This window comes from Etheostoma spectabile, chromosome 21, assembly GCF_008692095.1.
Source record: "Etheostoma spectabile isolate EspeVRDwgs_2016 chromosome 21, UIUC_Espe_1.0, whole genome shotgun sequence".
Lineage (NCBI taxonomy): Eukaryota > Metazoa > Chordata > Actinopteri > Perciformes > Percidae > Etheostoma > Etheostoma spectabile.
In genome coordinates, this window is record NC_045753.1 from 17,053,948 (window position 1) to 17,074,408 (window position 20,461).

At 39.1% G+C, this 20,461-nt stretch overlaps 1 protein-coding gene and 1 long non-coding RNA gene across 3 annotated transcripts in view; one reads left to right on the top strand and one right to left on the bottom strand.

Moving 5' to 3' along the window:
• LOC116671399 (uncharacterized) overlaps window positions 1–20,461 on the top strand; it is a 59,479-nt gene that overhangs the window by 3,380 nt on the left and 35,638 nt on the right. The window lies entirely within an intron of this gene.
• Window positions 1,172–20,461, bottom strand: part of LOC116671388 (adenosine kinase) — a 104,232-nt gene continuing 84,942 nt past the window's right edge. For both annotated transcript variants that reach the window (XM_032502623.1, XM_032502625.1), the window contains exons 8-11: window positions 13,535–13,570; window positions 9,597–9,711; window positions 2,272–2,358; window positions 1,172–1,955 (exon numbers count right to left, since the gene is read on the bottom strand). In XM_032502623.1, coding sequence (XP_032358514.1) covers window positions 1,831–1,955; window positions 2,272–2,358; window positions 9,597–9,711; window positions 13,535–13,570 — 363 coding nt within the window. In that variant the 3' untranslated portion in view covers window positions 1,172–1,830. The remainder of the gene's footprint in view (window positions 1,956–2,271; window positions 2,359–9,596; window positions 9,712–13,534; window positions 13,571–20,461) is intronic.

Here is a 20,461-nt window from a genome sequence, read left to right on the forward strand (position 1 = left end):
TTGTTAATAATATTTTGGCTGGAGAATGTTTTCACCTAGATGCCCCCGATTAACATAAATGCATAAACTACGCCTCATTACAAAAAAGGGAGCTCTGGTGCAGGGAGTGTACAAACTGCATTCCTCCTGTCACGCTCGGAGAAAATAAAAGAAATATGATGTAACAGGTTTTTCTAGAGGAACAAAAAATGTTTATTCTCCATCACACGTCTTTGTAGAACAGATGAGTCTTGAATTATTTTCCACAACATTTGAGACACTGCCCAACACTTTTGCTGGCCCACAGTCACTGGGAGGGGAGGGGCCTCCCTCTGATCCTTGTCTCCAACCCCCAGCGACAGCACAGTTGGGTACGAAGGATCAGTCTAATTTTCAGGTCCCACAAATGGTCGCCATGAAGAGCAACCTCTAATCCTTTAACTGAGAAAAATGATCTCCTGTAGCCCCGCAGTGCAGCGCCAGACCCCGAGAGTCCAACGAGGACCCAACATGCATGAGTGGGGGTGAATGGAGCAGGACACCAGGCTGGTCCCGGTCTCCCCACCCCCCCAGTTCCCTCTATAATGGAGAGTGTTGAGCTGTCCAAAAGTGATTAGCATGAGGGAGCCTCTGGCTGATTAAATAATGGGGAAATGCACAAACCCTGTTGTATTTGAGGTTTGTTTTTGTGTGTATTTAAAAAAAACTTTGACTGTTGGTAAACTACTTATACGTCAAAACTAACTTTGCTTTTGTATAGGAGTATCTTGGGAATATGAGTTTGATATTTTTTATTTGTATGATAACAGAAGCTCTTTGCAGTTTAGCGCAGTTAAAACTGTCACTTTTGGAAATGGAAAGCCACCCATAATGGAGCCCCATCCATAAACTGCATGACAACTGAATATTAAAGTAATACTCAACTGAAAATGTACTATATTTTAAAGTATGTAGTATCACAACACTCAACCCCTGCAGTCTTGAAAACGTTTGTGGTTTTCTGATTCATGATGACACTCATAGTTTGCACTACTAAATACAGAACTTCAGTGGCACACTTGCCTGCCCATAGCTCAGAAGATCCAATAGAAGCAATGTAATTAGCAAATTATTGGCAAATAGTTTGGAAAATATTCAGTATGAGGATCAACAGCAGAGAAGTGGATTATGAAGCAGGAATTTTCTGTGGACGTTTTTTTGGCCGTGACTCTGGATCACCATTAGAATCGTTGGTAACTTCTGTGAAGCGATGCCGACTACAGCTGCCGTCCTTCATTAAGGAGCAAACAACAAACTTTTTAGAGCAACACGTCCGTAAAAAATGTCCAAACCTATCCTGCAGGATAATGCGCTTCTCTACTACTGATCCATTTCTTCAGTATGATCCAAACTTCCGTTGCTTTGCGAATAATAAATAAATAAATACATACACTACTTCCAGCAAAGTTTCAGAGCTATGAGGAAGTGGTGCTAAGACACTGGGAGTGATTAGCTCTGCTGTGGAGATCCAGAGTGTGTGTAACATGAAGAACATACAGTTAAACGGTGGAAAAGTGGTGTGAAAAGTGTTAATGTGGTGATAAATTTGGACACCTTTCAGAACAACAGGCGTTTAGTTTTTGATACTCAAAATATAGATTTTCAGTGGAATGCTTCTTTAAACATTACCATTTTATTCCACTATTTGATACTAGTACATTGTTTGTGTTGTATTTAAACATCTGAGTTTCATATTTGCTGCAGTACTTAGTCCCATGCAGTCACTGTAAATAGAAAAAATGTACATAAAATCCTGAAGCATACGTATACAAGTATCTTATGGAAAAGACAAAGGTGCAGTGCTTGGATGCATCAGTGAAAGTCTGGCTTCTCTGGGAAAGTGCATCCGACCCGTTTGATGATGACATTGGCGGCGTAGTGTCCAGCCCGGATACACTCCTCCAAGTCTCTATCTTGGACCAACGCGTAGAGGAATCCTGGGTACACAGAAAAGCAGAGGTCAACCTGTAACCATCCATCCCCTCCAAAAATGTTTGGGGAGCATTTCCCACTAAATATGAGCCAGATACTAATGGTTTTTAGATAAAAGCACAATGCCGTTTCATCCTCAACAGGACCAAAATGATGACGGGTGGTGCTATGATCAGCTCGTACAGAGTAAAAACAGCAGGCTAAATGTCAGGCTCATATAATCTGGAGGCATTACTACGTAACATAGTTGGCCAGTATCAAAGGTTAATTGGGATTGTACACAAAAATCAAGCTGTGTTGAGGATGATTTTCATGCCGTACCTCCCACAAAGGCGTCTCCGGCTCCGTTAGTGTCCACAATATTGTTTTGGTCGATGTCCAAAACAGGAAACATGGTCACCTTCTCACCTGTGGTCAGAAAAACAAGAGGGCTGTTAATTAAAGTTGAACACTAGTGGGTTTGTTTTCCTTTTTCTCCCAAGTTTGAGCTTATTATTTGATGGTAACTTCCTATTTAAAAAAAAAAAAAAAAGCATAGGTCATTTCACACAGCAAGGCTTGGTTTTAATTGGAGATAGTTGGTCATTTGACTTCAGCGACGCATTGTAGAGTTTTATCGCTTATTAATGACGTGCGAACTAGAAGATTGTGACTGATAGTACATATGAACAACATAATAAATATGGAGTAACTCAAAGGGAGTCATCAAGAAAGTTGGCCTTGCTAGGACAGTGAACTTCACTTAGCATCATGGTCACCAAAGCTGAATATAAGCTAACACTTTTTAAAGTTGGGGAAAGACTTTTGAACAACATTTTCACTGTAATCAGTGAATGTTTGCTTGCTAAATAACATACAGTAGACAACTGGTTGTGACGGACAAATGGACTATTCAACTATTGTTTTAGCACCAATGACAATGTTAAACTAAGGGACACTTCCGTAAAACAAATCATGCAATGCCCTGCAGTGGCTTGAAAAAATGTCCCCGATGATCAAATGCAAAAAATCTCTAAATATTTAGCTTTAGGTGAGTACTCTGATGAATAAAAAAAATGCAAGAACAGTTGCTGTAAGTCGTTTCAGTTCAAAACGGAATCCATTAAATGAGGGTCTTTATTATCTTCAGTGGATTATATTGCTTCAATTATCAGTAGCATATGCACTTCAAAGGGACTCCCAGTTTAAAAGAGGGGGTGGGGGGGGGAAAACAAAAATCTACCAGATGACAACGTCTCGAGGTGTAGAGTGACATTAAATCAGCAACTTATGTCAGAACAATCTAAACCACACACACAATCTTCAAACAATCTGAGGGCTCTGGTGTCGACGTGAACCTTCAAAAAGGTGCAGGAGACAAAAGACTGACATGTGGATAAAAGGAACACGAGGAGGCTGACAGACCTCTTATTGAGAAAAAAGGTTGGAAGTTTACAGAGAACACGAGAAAAAAAAAAAACTACAAAAAGTTGTTTAATGAGGCTCCCTGCTAATCCAACAATGGCTCACAAAATATCTGCGCTGCAGATAAGACACCCCCCGCCTTACCAGTTTTTTAATACATTTCTGCTGTCGTCCTACAGGGCAAAAGCTACACAACCTTCAGCCATGCTTATCAACACATGTTGTCAAGGAAATTACTGCAATACACTAACTGTGAGAGAAACCTCATCAAGCTGCAGTTAAAAATGACATCTCACAGAGCAGAACAGGACTGTATTAGGACTGTCAGGTACTGAAGATGTATCAGATAAATAGTGTGTTTAATAATGTGTTTCATAATGAGATTTAATAAAATGTTCTCTTTAAAAGTGAAACAGGAGATAGACCTTTTTCACAGCAGACATTTTGGCTTGTGATGATAACCATGGTTGATATGCAATTGATAAAAACAACTGCATCAATTTGGTTGAACTGGTTCCAGGTTGCTGGTATTGTGCACGGCAGGTCATTGTCAGTTTCACGTGGACACTTGATGGAACGGAGCCATTGTTAACAAAATTAGTTCCACCTGGGATTTCCTGCTATAACAAGTCCAAATGTCTGTCTTGAAAAAGTATGGTGTCACGTTGATAATAAATTACAATGAGACAAGAATCCGTTTAGGATCAGCTAATTAGTAGCCTAACGACTTTGCTTAATGCCACAGATGAAGCTAGAGAATCCTCTTCCCTCTTAAAATGATTAAACGCAATGGAAAATGTGCTCATAATAAATTACAGTTATGTCACTTATTCGACAGTTAAGAACCGTTCAAATGTGGTTGTGTTCATGCGCTGCACTTTGCGGCTATAAAAGCGGATGCTTTAAAGTTTGAGGCTGCTGCACTTGTTCAGCACACAGATTCTGCTTTTCATTAGACCCGAGAAACCAGATATAAATAACTGTGTAAATATGTTTGCGGTAGTTAAAAGAAATGGTTAACCTCTTCAGTGAGTGGGTGGTACGAGCAGTCATGTCTTATTAGAAAGACAGTGTGTAACTAGGTAACCTCTCGCATGAAGCTCATCTTTGTGATAACACTACATCCAGAGGTGTCAGAATTCACTGAACAAATTTGAATATGTTAGACCTACTGCTATGTTGTTGCAATTAGCAGTTCTGGGTTTGGATTATTTTTAAAATCCTTTAAATTAACTAGGCATTTTTGATTGTATCCCACTCTAACATGCATTGGGCATCTTTTGTTCCTCTGTTGTTTTATAAGAAATCGCCACTCTAGTCTTTACAAAAAACCTATAACTAGAACTTACAAACAGTATCTGGATAATCGATAAGTCCTTTAAGTATTTACATTGTTTTACAGCTAGCATGCAATTTCTGGACATGCTAGCTGCATGGCTGTTGAGATGGCAATGTGAAATATCGCAACAACTACTGAATGGAGTGCCATGATATTAGCACCGTCATCAGGTCTAAATTTCATTTATTTTTTCAATATGTTGGTTTAGGACTCAATACTTAAAGAAAAGAATAGACAAAACATAGGAATGGAATTCTAAATAAGGCAGGACTAAATAAGCTATTTGCTTCCACCTGCTTATATATACACACACAGTATATATATATATATATATATATATATATATATATATATATACACACACCTATGTAGATAGATATATATATACACACACACACCCCTACATATTTGTTGTGTTTTTTTTTGGTGTTATTTGTTTTGTCTTGCAACATTGTTGATTGTTCGAGAAAAATGAGTGAATGAAAAGAAAAACTTGGAAAACTAATTATATTCCCGTCCGCCTCAGCTGTACTTTAGTGCTTACAAATGTTAGCATCCTAACACTCTGGGAACATGGCAAACATTACCATGTTAGGGAGTTTAAAGCAGTGCTGTGGACATTACTTTAGTATTTTTAATTTGACCTGCACGTGCCAGAGGGTGAGATGTGCACACAATTACTTTTATAAACATTACCTGCTAACCCCCAGCATGTTGACACTGTCATTGTGAGCATGTTAGCATGCTGACGTTAGCATAAGTATTGTGGTGTTCTTAGAAATGCTTTAAATAGTTAGCAAACAGATGTGAACATGTGAATTTGAATTGCAGCACCTAAAATACATGCTTTTTAACATTCCTGCAGCTCAATGCTGTTGATGGCATTTACCGAAGTTTGTGTGAGCACCGCTTCTAAAAGCATGGCAGAATAGACTTACAATATTTCTCTATATAATATTTCAGTTTTAAAGTTGTGTACTCTGCTGCTAGAGGAAAGTTCACATGACATCATTGATGCAAATTATTAAATTTGACTGACATGTTAACTCGGGTTACAGTCCAACAATTCCCCAGCCGCCTGTAACAAAAGATCTCATTGGCAAAAATCTGTCATGGAAATAGCAATAAAAAAAAAAATTAAAAACTCCTGCCAAAATACTAGACTAGAATACTAGTTGTTGCTGGCTTATATAATGTTTGAAAACATCACTTTGCTGAACTCGTTTCACTGTTATTTTTAATCAATAAAACTCTGCTGTACCTTTTTACACTAACATATTCTTGTTCCTAGAGTTTGTTTGACAAAATGAGTAAAGCAGCAGATTGGTGGAATATGTGGGAGTGTAGTATAGCTGTGCTTCGACAGGTAACTTGCAACAGAGAAAAAAAAATAACTGAAAAAAGCCTTGAAGGAATTCAAATACTTTCTCTGAGTAAGCTATAATTGTGTGCTTTTGTTAATTCTCTCTTCATAATTCTCTCATAACAACTCTTAAATGGTGGTGATTAAACTTAAGAAATTCTTTTAACAGACGTCTCTTTGAAATGAGTATCAATTAAGTCCTTTATTATTGGCTATTCTTTTTAACAATGCCAATTCACAGCACAACACTGACTGAGAAAATGCTCTCCTGTTAAAAGATGGCGACTGTACGTGCAAATAAGATGACCTTGGCTTTATTGGAAAATGAGCACATGGAGGGTTGTTCTGACTCTGAAATTATTACACACTCCACTTTGTTTCAACGCTTACTATTGTTGCTTTGACTGAAAGCAGGTAGACCAAATAGTTGGCAAATCATTCAAATTAACTTTGATCCTGTCACACTTTATCATCTGCAAAACAAGTGAAACATAATTTCATATCCCGAGCATCTAAATGACCACTACGCAAAAAGGCATGAGCTAAAATACTCAAGAGTTTAAGTAAAACATCTTTATTTGAGAAACTTCCCAGAGAAGACTTCTTCTGGAACATTTCCTGCTGCATTTCAGCCAAACTGGAGTGGAAAACAACGTTACTGCTTTCTTGGCAAACGCAACAGGTTAGGAGCAATTTGACATTCAATCATAACCAGCATCTTTGTTCACAATTGAGTTAGAAAAAAAAAAGGAATACATATGCCTGTAATTACTGTAACCACAGGCAAAAGATCATCGCCAACAAATATCCTTTCAGGGAGACATGAAAGAAAACACTTAACCGTGAGATGCCAAGGAAAAAGAGGTCTTATCCTTAGCCCAGAATGTTAATTGATTTTGTCCTTCATGAAGTATAAAACATAAACATCCTACTTTTTAAACAGACTACTAAGATGTCTTCAAGTAGATTTTAAAATAATTCTGCAACATTTAATCTACTGTAACTTTGGGGAGAATGACAAATAAACCTGCTCTAAGAAAAGAGCATTTTGCCTTAAAGCCAGTATTTACTCCACATTGATTTACTCATGTGATTAGCATGTATAGACCGGGTCTTTTTTCCAAAGTTGAAATCTGCCTGCTTGGCCCCCTTGAGAGCCCTAAAACTCGCAGAGGAGCAGAGTCAGGCTTTATCAAGTCCTTATCAGCGATTAGAGCGACTACCCCCACTGAATGATTGTTTATTAGATCTGCTCACTGTTAAGGATCAGGGCACAATGATCTTAATTACTGCTTTAATGGGTGTATAAGCAAAAGCCCAGTGTAGTTCAGCAGTGTCAGTGGCAGCTAAATAAAGGGCCATTTCCCCTGCTCCCAGCTCTTAAAAGGCACGTTTGAAGTGGTGGTGTGATGAAAGGCTCCAAATGAAGAGCAGAAAAAAAAGAACAATAACACATTGACATCTCTTTTTGGAGAATTATACCATGGAGGAAGGCATTCTCCCATCCTTAATCACTATAAAATGGTTTAACATGACATGCAGAGGCTGGCAAATGATCAAATCCTGACAGGAAGACAAATTGCAAACAAAATGAGAGATCAAGTTTATTAGAGCGCCGCCTCTGGGAAATGAAAATCTTTAATTCTCTTTTTACATTGACATTTATTTGGCTGGCATGAATAGCCACACACACACACACACACACACACACACACACACACACACACACACACACACACACACACACACACACACACACACACACACACACACACACACACACACACACACACACACACACACACACACACACACACACACACAGAGTACTACTGTAACTGTTCCAGTGCAATGATAACACAGTCAATGACATTTATCATGTTTGCCTTTGTAGATGACATCTGAAACACATTGTCTTTCATCCCGCCTGCATTCATCATGTATTTTATATAAAGTTCACAGCGGCGTACAGCTCTGTCTTCATGCAGGAGCAATGAGAGAAGCAGGCAGGAATTATCCATCACCTCCAGCACAATGAATTGATTGTTGCTCTTTTTAACTGTCGGGTTCCTGCTTAAAGATTTCTTTTTTGGAAATGTACTTCCAGGAATTCTACTTTGGAAAAAAAAAAAAAAAAAGAAATTACATTTTATTATTTTAAATACGTGCTATTAATTAGGACTGGGCAATAATGCTACACTATTAAAATTTAGCCTATTGATAAATTAAGTATTCATAAATGTCCACCTGATGGTTGATCAAAGTCCAATATTCCCTCTCCTTTTAGCTCAGTTTTTGTTCTCTACCAACCCCAGGAGGGAACTATCTAGCTTTTAGCTGCTAATTCTACTATGTTCACCAGCTAGCCGCTAAAGTGGCCTGCTGCAGTTGTAAACAACACTGATGAGAGTGAACCAAAATTGTAAAGTTGCAGGCTGTAAAACTAAAACAATTTAAAAGATTAAAAATATTTGGAGAGCTGAGGAGAACTGCAGAGTTGGGTAATAGTTAAGTGGGTTCCTTTTTCAGATTACATACGTTTGTAATATAAAGATGTTGATTACAGCCACTTTAACTTTTATCATACAAAGATAGTCTCTTGAGAGTCCTTGCCAAAATGGCTGCACACTTTTTCAGGCAATAAGAAGGAAAAACAATATAGATTTAATACAGAAAAGACATGATTAATCATTGACTGATGAATAATGCCTTCGGTGACATACTGTACAAAGCTTCAGCTCGTAAATACTCATGCCAGCAATGAAATTGAGGACAGTGGACACATGTGAAGACAGTGTCCTGCAGTGCTAAAAGTCCTGCTGCAGCTGTGCTGCTCTGCAGTCCCCAGTGATGAGTGATATGTTGGAGTCTTTACCTGAGGCCATCTCTCCCCGTGCACTACTGTGAACTGCAAGGGCAATGAGGAGAGACACCCTGTGGCTCCAAGCAAAAGCTCCCAGTAGTAATCGGAAACTATCGTATCTACCCACACCGCTTAAACTGGCAACGCTTGCTCAATTATGGTGACACTGCCTTTTAATGTCCCACTAACAAATACACATCACATCAAAGGAAATTGGATTGATTTATACTGAGGACTACTGTTGTCAACCTCTCCTCAAGGTCCCTCGGCCAGCCTTTTGCAGGACTCTTAAGGTGTAAGAGAAGCATTAAAAATTGCTGAGGACTGGCCTGGAGTCTGTCCAAGACAAAGTTAGAAGTACTTCACAAATCAATGCCTGCTTTTTGCATCCCCCACACTTCTTTTATGCACTGAAATGACGGAATGTAGTGCAAGCATTCTTTTTTCCAACATCTGGGGTCAATATTTCAGGTTAAACTTCAAAGAAATTACTGATAGTGTTGGGCTCTCTTCAGTCAGCAATCTACTATCTATTTAAGGCTGCATTCTGCAGTTTTGAGATATGAGGTCTAAGTGAAGGGTAAAGATATCCAAAAGAGGCCAAAGTTGGGATGGCTTTAAGTGATACAGTACATAGGTGGAAATATGGGTTGAACGGAAAACAAAAAATGGCCTACCAACAGTTGCAACAGTGTCATCCTTGCCCTGGGTGAAGACCACTACTCGCTGCCTCTTCTTATTCTCCTTGGGGAGGTTTTGGGTCTTCTTTGCAATCTCTGCAATGTCATCTGTCTGTAAAAACACCAAACCACTGGGTTAATATGTTAAGTTGAATGAATTCATTGTGAAGTGAAATTTCGGAGGAGTAACTCAAAGATCACAACCGTGACTGAGAGGGGTCAGATATTTCAAATCCTGGCAGACGGATCAAGTGATAATGAAACCAGATGGGCTATGAAACTGCTTCGAAAAAGATCAATAGAAGCGCTCAATGATGTTTCCATGCAGTTACAGGAGAGCTGTGAAAGATTAGAATGTCATATTCCTTAAGTGAGATGAAAATAAGCGTGTGAAGATATGCTGTTGTCAGATAAAGCTACTTCTGAGCTGAAGGGATAGGTGGTGCGTGTACTGTATCATTCTCTTCCTGAAACAGGCCATCTCTCCTTAGCATCTGCACAGAATGGATATTATCGCCTGGAGACGACAGAACTCTCCGGAGTGCTTGCCTTTGATCATGAGAGGGATACAAAAAAACACACCTGTCAGTGCTACTTTATTATTAACTCATCATGATGTACTATGAGCAGGTGGAATGTCTTTATCGTCATCTCACAGTGGGGTGGACTCCGCTTTTCCATAATACATCACATTGAGGAGCTAGCATTAGGGGTTGTAGACGCCTCAAGCATCTGTGTCAAAGCTAATACTCGAGCACCTTCAGGGCGAGCAAATACTGTGGTTATGGGAGTAATCGGAGAGACCGGCTCCAACCCAATACCACCAGCCACACTGGCTCACTCAAACCAATGAGCTTTTACACCTCTAAATGCCTCCCAAATGTCCTTTAATCAGCCCTGAGAGGTCCGGGGAGACCATGGGCCGAGGAAAAATGGGTGTAACACTCTAAGTAAGTGCTAATGGTGAGGTTAATACAGAGGCTGTTAGCAGGCAATGGTAAAAAAAAAGAAGGCAATTTGTCACTGTGACTGGATGTAACCACAAGCACTCCTCCAGACACTGAATGCAAAACCACACAAGGCTTCGGCACATTGTCACCACTTGGTTTTATGTTCGCCGACATAAAAAAAAGCGTTCAACTCAGGTTTAGGAGCTAAAAGGTTCTAAGGGCCAGAGATGGTAGGGTGAGCATCACGGCTGTTGAGCAGGACAAGCTTTACACACACATAAACACACATATACATACAACTTCCTCCTTTTTGCATGGCAGAAACACTTACCTGAAAAGTTCCTACGGCATGCAGAAAAATAACGTGACTGCAAAACAGATGAATTGTCAAACGATTTGGTCAGTGTAGTTTACTGCTGACAAATAGCAATATTTACAATTATGTGACAATTGATCGGACCTAAATCAACAAAGCATGAAATATAAAAGCTTCACAAGGGTTTCAAATTGTGTTTTTGTGTTGAAGCCGGTGAGAGTGGGATCGTCTCCACTGCAGGCTGTTTGACAAACACTGTCAGGGAAAGATTCAATCAGAGAGCTTGATGTAGATAGTTCTTTAAGCATCTAAAAGGGAAACAGATTACAATCAGGCCACTGTGTTCCGATCGGCTGATTGTTTTTTTTACCTTGTATTTACATTGAAGAAGTACTGCTGTCATTTTCATATTTTTTTAAAGATTTGTTTGGGCTTTTCCGCCTTTAATTATCGACAGGACAGCTAGGTGAGAGAGGGGGAAGACATTCAGGAAATCGTCAGAGGTCGGATTCGAACCCTGGACCTCTGCATCAAGGCATATGCCTCGAAGTACACGTGCGCTTGCTCTACTCACTGATGCAACCCGGCCACTACTGCTGTCATTTTTGTTAGTCATTTTTTTGTTTCAGGATACATTTCAAGTGTATCTTGTCAGATATTGACAACTGGGCAGCAACTACAACAATATCCAATTATAGTATCCCTCAAAAGTGCCCAACTAACCGATTAGCTGAACCTCACTGGCCCTAAAAGAGTCACACTGCATACAAATACACACTTCTGTACACACTAGTGTACATTTGACAGAATAACAGTAATAAAATATTTTCTGTTCTACAATAAGAAAAACATTCGTTTTTGTTTGTCTTATAGTAGAATCATATTTGTGATTACATTGTGTTATAATTTATAATAATAAAAGGTCTGTTGCCAAAATTAATGATTGATTTGGATGATGTAAAAAAGAGTACCTCTAGTTTGCAATCTTGAATTTTGTTGGATAGATATTAATGGAAGTTGATTTGAAAAAACAATAACCACTTCCCGAAAAATACTCCAGAGCTTTCAGCATCTCTCCACTTTCTTTGGAGGATGGAGTTTGCTTGGTTGTCATGGAGACGTTTTGATACGTAATTTTGGTCACATGATAACAGGTGGTTGGATGGAACACAAGAGACCATCCTTTAACAATCACCATGACAACTGAGCAAACTTCTTCTGCCTATGAAGGCCATTGGATACAGCTGAAAGCTCCAGAATATTTCCAGTAAGTGCCAAGAATCTTTTGTCAAACTACTATTTCCAAGATCTTAAAGCTCCTTTTTATTATTTCATGTGATTTCACACACATTTGACACATTGTATAGAAGCGTTGGAAAAATATCCTTATTATACCAATTATAGAGTTATTCTGCACTTAAATTAGTGTAATGTGCAAGTGTAATTGAGAAATTGCCTCCACTAATGCTGGTTCAACAATTAATATGTAACTTCTTGCTTTAAACAAAGTTCTAGAAACAATACGATCTATATATTGATTTTGAAGACTTGTCAGTGTACAAGTACAGAATGTGGGCAAGTAAAATTGTCATCCGAAAGTGACAAGAAAAAAAAGACTACTGTGAAGAACCTGTTTGAACTGCAACCATCTAGAAATGCAGTAAGTACAGTACACACCACACTGATGTTATCTGAGAAATCACATTCATCCAATGCAATTTTTCAGAGTGTTCTGGCAAATTAGGTTGACATGGAAAATGTCAAAGAATTGTAACTACTAGGACAGTCTACACTTTGCTCTTTGTTTTTTTTTGTTTTTTTTATATAAGCCCCCCCTTTCCTGCCTTCATCCCTTCTCCTCTCTTAAACCTGTCACTGCCATCAGGACTGCATTTCTATTCCAGTCACGTTGATCACACCGTTAGTGATTCTGGATGACAATTATTCACACAGTGCAGAGCTATACTCAAGGCAGCTCTACCTTTGAAAGAGAGAAGGCACTTAAAATACCTGAGCCCATTTGAAACACATACATACACACACGCGCACGCACACACACAGGCTATTTGTGGTTTTGATTTAACATTTTAAAAGCAGCACGAGGAATATGCAAAATACAAGCAGAAAATAGACCAAGGGAACATTCATTTTACATGTAAGAGGCAGCCCTACTTTAAAGCACATTCTATGGGGAAACAAGCGCTGTTATTTTCCTTTCCATAATCTAAAACCACAGGTGGCTGTAATTTGGTTATTAAAAGACAGTGTGTTTCAGTGTGGTGTAATGCCATAGCAGTGAAGGGAAAACATACAGTATCATCCCTAAGTGCAATGAAGATAATGAGGAGGCTTTTTAACCAGGCAACCTGATGAGCCCCGAGCCTGCAAAGAAAGGCTTGAAACCATGCCCAACTTCTCAGCTTCCCAAGAGGCTTTTCAAAATTCAATAAATAACATCTGTAGGCGATGTTGGGTGCAGACCTAGCAGAGTGCGTCATAACAGAGAGCTGGCTGAACAAAGAAACCATGACGACTGCCAGGTTTCCATAGCAACTGCTGCAAGGCCTGGAGAGTATAATAGCACATCAATCACTGTCCAAAAAGAACTTCATTATCAGCAAAAATAAACCTTTAGGATCTGTTTAGTGTGCAATTGCCGGTCAACTCACCTCAAAGCCCAGCTCTTTGGCAAATGTGGCCGCCTCCTGAAAAGGAACAAAAACACACAAATGAGCAGTTAATTACAAAGTCACAAACAGAGCAGAATGTCACACTCCAGACGTGAAGTAAAGACATCTCGTTTGCCTTCCCTCCTCACATGTGCGGCCATGTCACTTGAGAATAAGTAACCTGAGTTAGTTTTGCTCTGCCAACCCCTAATTTAATAGACATGTAGCCCACACATTTAATCTATTGCCCCACTTTGTCTCATCTTACCACGACAGCATGAGGTAACACAACGTCAGCCTCCAGCCATGAAACCGTCACTGAAATCTTGAATATGTGTTGGTATGGGGGAATCCCCAACACTGCAGGCATTCAACACCCACCATGTTTCTTTTTTCTCCTAACAGGTGCACTTAAAAGGCCCATACAAGAGTTTATGCACGTTTTTTATCCTGTATCATGTAAACTTCACATTGATGCTTAACTTTTTCAAATATATACTGTAGTTTTAGATTTTGAGATCTATTTTTGTTTTTTAAACAATTCAGGCAGCCATTAACTTCTATTGATTTAAGTATGGCATGAGAATGGGATGGCAAACTCTTGAAACTTGATTAAGTTGTCTAATCCAAATTAATGCTGTATAGTTTTAGATATTTGGATGTATTTTTCCTACTGCTACAGGTATCCATTGGTTTCCATTCATGACCATACAATATTAAAAAGTAGATTAGTAGACTGTTGAAACCAGATTAACTAGATTACACAACTCACGAGTTTCATGTTTCAAGAGTTTTCCATTGGATTTTCATATTGTATGAAAATGAATAGAAACCAACAGTTGCCTGGAAAAAAAAAAATCCAAAACTCACTGCCTGCATATGAATTAGTGATAGACCGATTTTATTGGCCAGCCGATATATTGGGCCGATACTTTACTTCATTGGCTTCAGGGTTATTGTTTTCTTAAATTATTGTGTTGACAAAGGACATTTTGTGATGACCTGATTAAATCTGTCTTATAATATGTCAGCAAGCAATGGATCATCAAGGCTATATTGTAGATGTTGATGAAAGCCTTTTACTCTTGCACAGTTAATCATTTGCAGTGCACCCATCCATATTGTGCACATTGCACATATAATTTGGGTGATATGAATGTAAGATGATTGCAGAAGTGACACTGATCTGTGTTTTTGTTTATTATTTTTAAAGAAATGGCAGAGCAGATTCCCAAAAACAAATCCAGTGTGGCAGAGTTACATTTTTATGAAGTAAATTGAGGGAGCAAAAGCAGTTTCGGCTCCCAAAATCGGCAGCCCGTATCAGTCATCGGCTAAAGCTGATGAAAAGAAAATAGTATCGGAACTAAAAAAAAATTATATTGGTAGATCCCTAATATGAATTGTTTCACCAAAAATGTTAAAAATGTTAAACATGATTTGTAAGGTTAAAACATTTCCCACATTTCAAGTCTGCTAATTGTTTATATATATATAATTTAGAGATTATTGGAAACCAATGGATACCTGGAACAGTAGGAATATATATTTATATGCAGTACTGTGCAAAAGTCTTAGGCAAGTGTGAAAAAATGCTGTAAACTAAGAACACGTTCAAAAATATAAATAATGATTGTTTAATTTTATCAATTTAGAAAATGCAAAGTGAGTGAACAAAAGGCAAATCTAAATCACATCAATATTTGGTGTTACTACCCTTTGCCTTAAAACCAGCATCATTTATTATAGGTAGACTTGCAAAAAGTTGGGCAACGTTGAGGATCATAGACGCAGTGGTTGGCCAAAGAAACTTTGTGCAGATTAAAAACACATCAAGCTTAATTCCCTTCAAAATTGGAAGATGTCTAGAAGTGACATCAGCTCGGAACTGGCAGAAACCAGTGGGACGCAGTTACACTCATCTACTGTCCAGAGAAGTCTGGCCAGAAGTGTTCTTCATGGAAAAGTTGCAGCCAAAAACCCATAACTCCGACTGAGTTGCTTGGCCTTGTGTCCATGTGTGTGTGAGTATATATATATATATATATATATATATATATATATATATATATATATATATATATAAATGAAACAAAACAAACCTATGCATTTGAATATGTTCAGTAATGAACAATGTAAACAACCCTACCAGTATTTTTGAGATGTTTAAGGGTCTGCTAATTGATTTATAATATTGTACAGAAATTAATGTAATGAATGCTTGGAATAATAGGGAAAACATCTAAACCATAACCCAAACCAGCATGGTTAGCAATATGGTCAGCTGTAATGTCAAATATGTGATTTGTAGGCTAAAACTTGCAAAACCTCTGGTATGATTCTTTAACTGGGGACAGAAGCTGTTGCTTATCGGTTCAGCACGATGGCACAAATTATGACAGACAACCTCGTGCACTAATTCACTTTTGACCCCGGACTGGGCAATAAGTTGATGCTATGATTTAAAACAATCCAATTATCTGCAGAAAGGGGGCTGGTATTTGCCTGACCTTGGGGAGAGGTTGACAACCTAGTCCTCAAACAGAAGGGGAGGAGATGACATGGAACAATAAGGTTACTGGTCCCTGGAGGAAAGCCTCATGGCTCTCTGCCTTGGATCAACATCACAGCGCCAGCAATATGTCAATTCATCACCCCACTCGACTCATTCAACACACACAGGGGCAAAGAGGCTAGTCAATTAGCCGCTGTAGTCAAGACGCGGTTTTATAATGAGTCAAGGTGCGTAGTCTTTTTCTTTACCCTCCCTTCACTTTTGTCAGCCTATTGAAGGCTTAGGTCTCACATTTGTTTTCGTTTATTTGAAACCACATATTGACTTTCCTCCTCAGGAACGTTCCATCACCGGCGAGTATGAGGCATCTCACAGGGACATGAGCAGCTTAGAAATGTCTTGTCAAAACAGTGATATTTCATCTGAAATAATTTAAGAGAGACACATGAATGAAGGCTGGAAAAGATGGTGCTGTTGAGCAGTACATGCCTCTATCTCACCCTCCGTCTCTCCCTAGTTAGCAGCTATAATATTTGTGAGAAAAGCCTTTGGAGAGAGTGTGGGTGTTAGAAGAAAAGATAATTGAAGCGATGTCGATGAGGCATGTGTACAGTGTAATCCCTTTTAGGAATTTATTAATGTCTGAGCTGTTATGAGTGCCAACATCAAAAATATGTGGTACTATAAGCTCAGCTAAAGCTAATATATTGGTATGATAAATACTGTACGGTGGTATATATACAATTACAGGAACTACACAGGCAAGTCAATAAAACTCAAATGATAGGCAATAAAAGTAATAATTCCTTAAGGGGCTTACAGCATTAATATTCAAAAACCTTGTGTTTAGGCTGTGCATGTTTCACACTTGACGTGTGCTGTTTTGGTGTGTTGTGGTAGATGGTTTTCAAAATGACGGTCCATGTGCTTCTACAGCTGTCGCAACAATGACAAGTGCTTTGAGTGACATCTGGGCAAAATCCTCTCGTGCTCAAAAAAGCATCTTGTTTGTTCGAAGATTGCTATGATTGCATGGTTGGCTCTAATGATCCGCTCCGAATCTGATTCTGAAGGAAAGAGTACTGTTGCAGATTTTGGGGCGTGTGAGTTCTCCTCCTTTTCCTCCTCGTGCAAACAAGGTAAAAGATAACAAGGCGGGCTGAGCCCTCTGCAGCCATAGTTAGTATAAAGCTATCAGAATGTGTGAGATGTTGCTGCTGTCAGAGGCTTAAACAGTCAAAGGGATATTTTTAGAGAGCTTAAGCTAATAATCCAGAGCCCAGTCAGGGGGGCGGGAGTCTACAATTTCTTGCCAAGCAAAATGAAAAAGGAAATACACACTTCATGCAAAGGGCAGTTTTCACAGCCTCACACTTTGTTGTCCTTGACAGTGTATGTGACAGGAGCCTAGCAGGCCTGGTCTGTGCAAACACAGTATGCAGGTATTTTCTGTGAAGTTACCCATGCTGTATAGACTTTATTTTCTTTCTTTTAATAAAGCTAAACTGCTCAATATGCATTCAGTCTTTAAATAATACCTTATCTTGAACAAAGGAGCAAAGCAAGCATTCAGGTCTCTGGATAACATAACCTAATATTAATCCAACACGATCATTACATTTTCCTCATGGTGCTATATTGCGGAACACTAATTATCACAACAAAACTATTTCTTAAAAAGAAATTCTCAAACTCCTTGTTGTCCCTGGTCACTTTCTGCATCTTACTGAGAAAAAAGAAAAGAAACTGGAGTAGTTGTTATTGGCTCTCATGATAAAATATTAGCAGTAACAAACCAAAGCAAGCATTTAGTTTTTCCTCCTTAGTGTAACAAGTTGTTGAGCATATGTCACAGCAGGAGTGAGAAAAAAAAAATCCAATTTCAGTGTTTCCCAAATAATCTAAATCAAAGAGCAAACCTCACTGCTAAGGTTAATAAAAGTTGATAAGCTGAAAAGCATAACTCCCCAAGGCCATTCAGAAAATAGGCATTTGCTTGACCGTGTGAGCCCAAGCTGATGCTGAGGCAGAAATTGAATTGTATTTGACATTGTGTGTGGGGAGGGGGATGATATACAGACGAGGGTATGGCCCTGACAAATTATTTACAACACCATTGTTTTCTTCTTCCTTTCTGTGCATTTCAATACATGTTTGTCACAAAAGACATTGGGGTTGTATGCCTACAACCATTTCATGGAGAACTGACTTCCACAATTGAAGAATTTACTTAATAATGTGATTGCTGACTTAGCCCGCAAGCAAAAAGAGAACAGATTATCAGTTCTGGACTGATCAGTTGGCTTTGACAAATCACCTACTGTTGACACCTTTCAAACTAAACTAAGCATGACTGGTTCACGCCATCTCAAACAATTCAGCCAATTATCACTACTTACAGATATACAACAATGGCGGATGACATGTTTTCCTCATTCTCTGCATATAATCGTAAGACAACACTGAGGCGAGTCAGACAGCTTCCATGAATGCCCAGTAAAAACAACATCTGGCATTAAACTCAGGAGTTTCCAGCCAGATTACAATGGCATACATTGCAGGGAGAGGGGTGGGGGTGGAGAATGAATAACTAATTAATGCAATGGCATCAGTGGGGATTGTTCGTGCCCTTGACTTGGCCTTGGGGTCAAAAACAGGACTCCTACTGGATGTCAGGACATCAGTGCCCAGCACGAGTCCAGGTGCTGCCGAACAGGTAGCTGCCACCTCAAAGATGTGTGGGCCGATAACAATTGCAGGTGACTATTAATATGATCACGTAAGATGATAGCACCTCACTTATGCTGGGTTGAGGGAAGGCGGCCGCCTGCTACTGTGCAGGACAGATTAGGAGGAATAAATCACCTGTACCAAGCCCTCCTGTAGCTCCCAGGAGAATGCAGCAATCCTGCTCAAGCATGACATGCCACAAACATGGGCGCACGCACACACACACACACACAGACATACACACACACCCGCACACTCACACACGCTTCTACTGCCTCTGGGAATTTACTCAACATCTGATGGCATTTCACTTTAGTTTTCACCGAGCCATTAAATGGCATGTTTCATCTCTACCTAGTTATTTTCCTACATGCAGGTGTGATCGTACAGGGTTTTTGTGATTTACATCTGCCATGCACAGACAGTTTAGATGGATTCAAAATTAGGACTTCCTCTAACTCCCAAATGTATTACCTGAAATTTGTCTTTTTTATCAGCGTTGCTCTATTGTCCCAAAGCAAAGTTGTGAAAATCACAAAAAAACACCTGCTGGCAATAGGTTTTCTTTTTTTTTCTTCTTAAATAAATAATTTAATTATTTACCCCTCTACTTTAACTTTGTCCACATTTTACCAGATGGTTTATTGTTGTGAGATAGAGCATTTACATTTGCAAAACATTCTGCAGTGCATAAGATGGTATTCATTTTCACTTCACTTCTGTCAAACCACTCTTCTCCCCTCAGGATGTGTTCATTATATAATACACTGCTGTAAACGGCAATGTCACTTCTGCTTAGAAATAGGAATGTCACAATTGTGTTTTTTGCCCCCCCAATCCAAATCTATTAAAAATGTGTATCTGTTGATCTGATACTAGTTCAGTATTTATTCCTATTACATGTTTATTTTTCTATATTGTTTCCTACATATGACAGCTACACAATGCACACTTACAGTAAGCGTACAATAAGTAGATAAGTAGATATGTTTGATGGCTGAATAGAATAGCTCTGGATTATGAAAACAGTCTGCATAATGTCTTCCTATATTTAGGAATATTAAAAACATATAGTTTGTGTAGAATCCAGTTGTGTTTGGTAAAACACGGAGGTGAGAAGGGTGTGAGGGCCAGATGTACTAACGCTTTTGCGTCCACTTCAGGTGTATTTGTTTCGCAACGTGCGCGTAAAAGCATGGCAAAGCATGTACAAACAGGCTGCACTGATAAAAAAACGCAGACTGCCTGTTGCGGGAGCTAAAAATGGCAAATTGAATTTCATTATGCATATGCATTCATGGGAGGGTGAAGGGGATAGTGGGAGTTTCCCAAAAAGAGATGGGAGGGGAAACGTCAAGTGCGCCTGATCATGTATTCCGTGGTATGTACAAAAACCTCCTGTGACAGCGCCTCTATTTTGCGGTGAAAATTCTCAACCTCTTAAAAGCAGGTGTAAACCAGCCGCAAGAGGGTTTCCTCGCCAATGTCTCCTGGTGAAATGGCAACGAGACGAAGACAGGCCAAGGAGACAAGCTGTTTGTTTTTTTTCCCACAAGTATGACACGTTTTCATTAAGCGTTAAAGTTACTGGAAGAAATCAGATGACATTGAATCTCCAGCTCAGCGTTTACATTCCATTCCAGCAGTTATTAAACTCCTCGCTACATTACATAAAAACATAC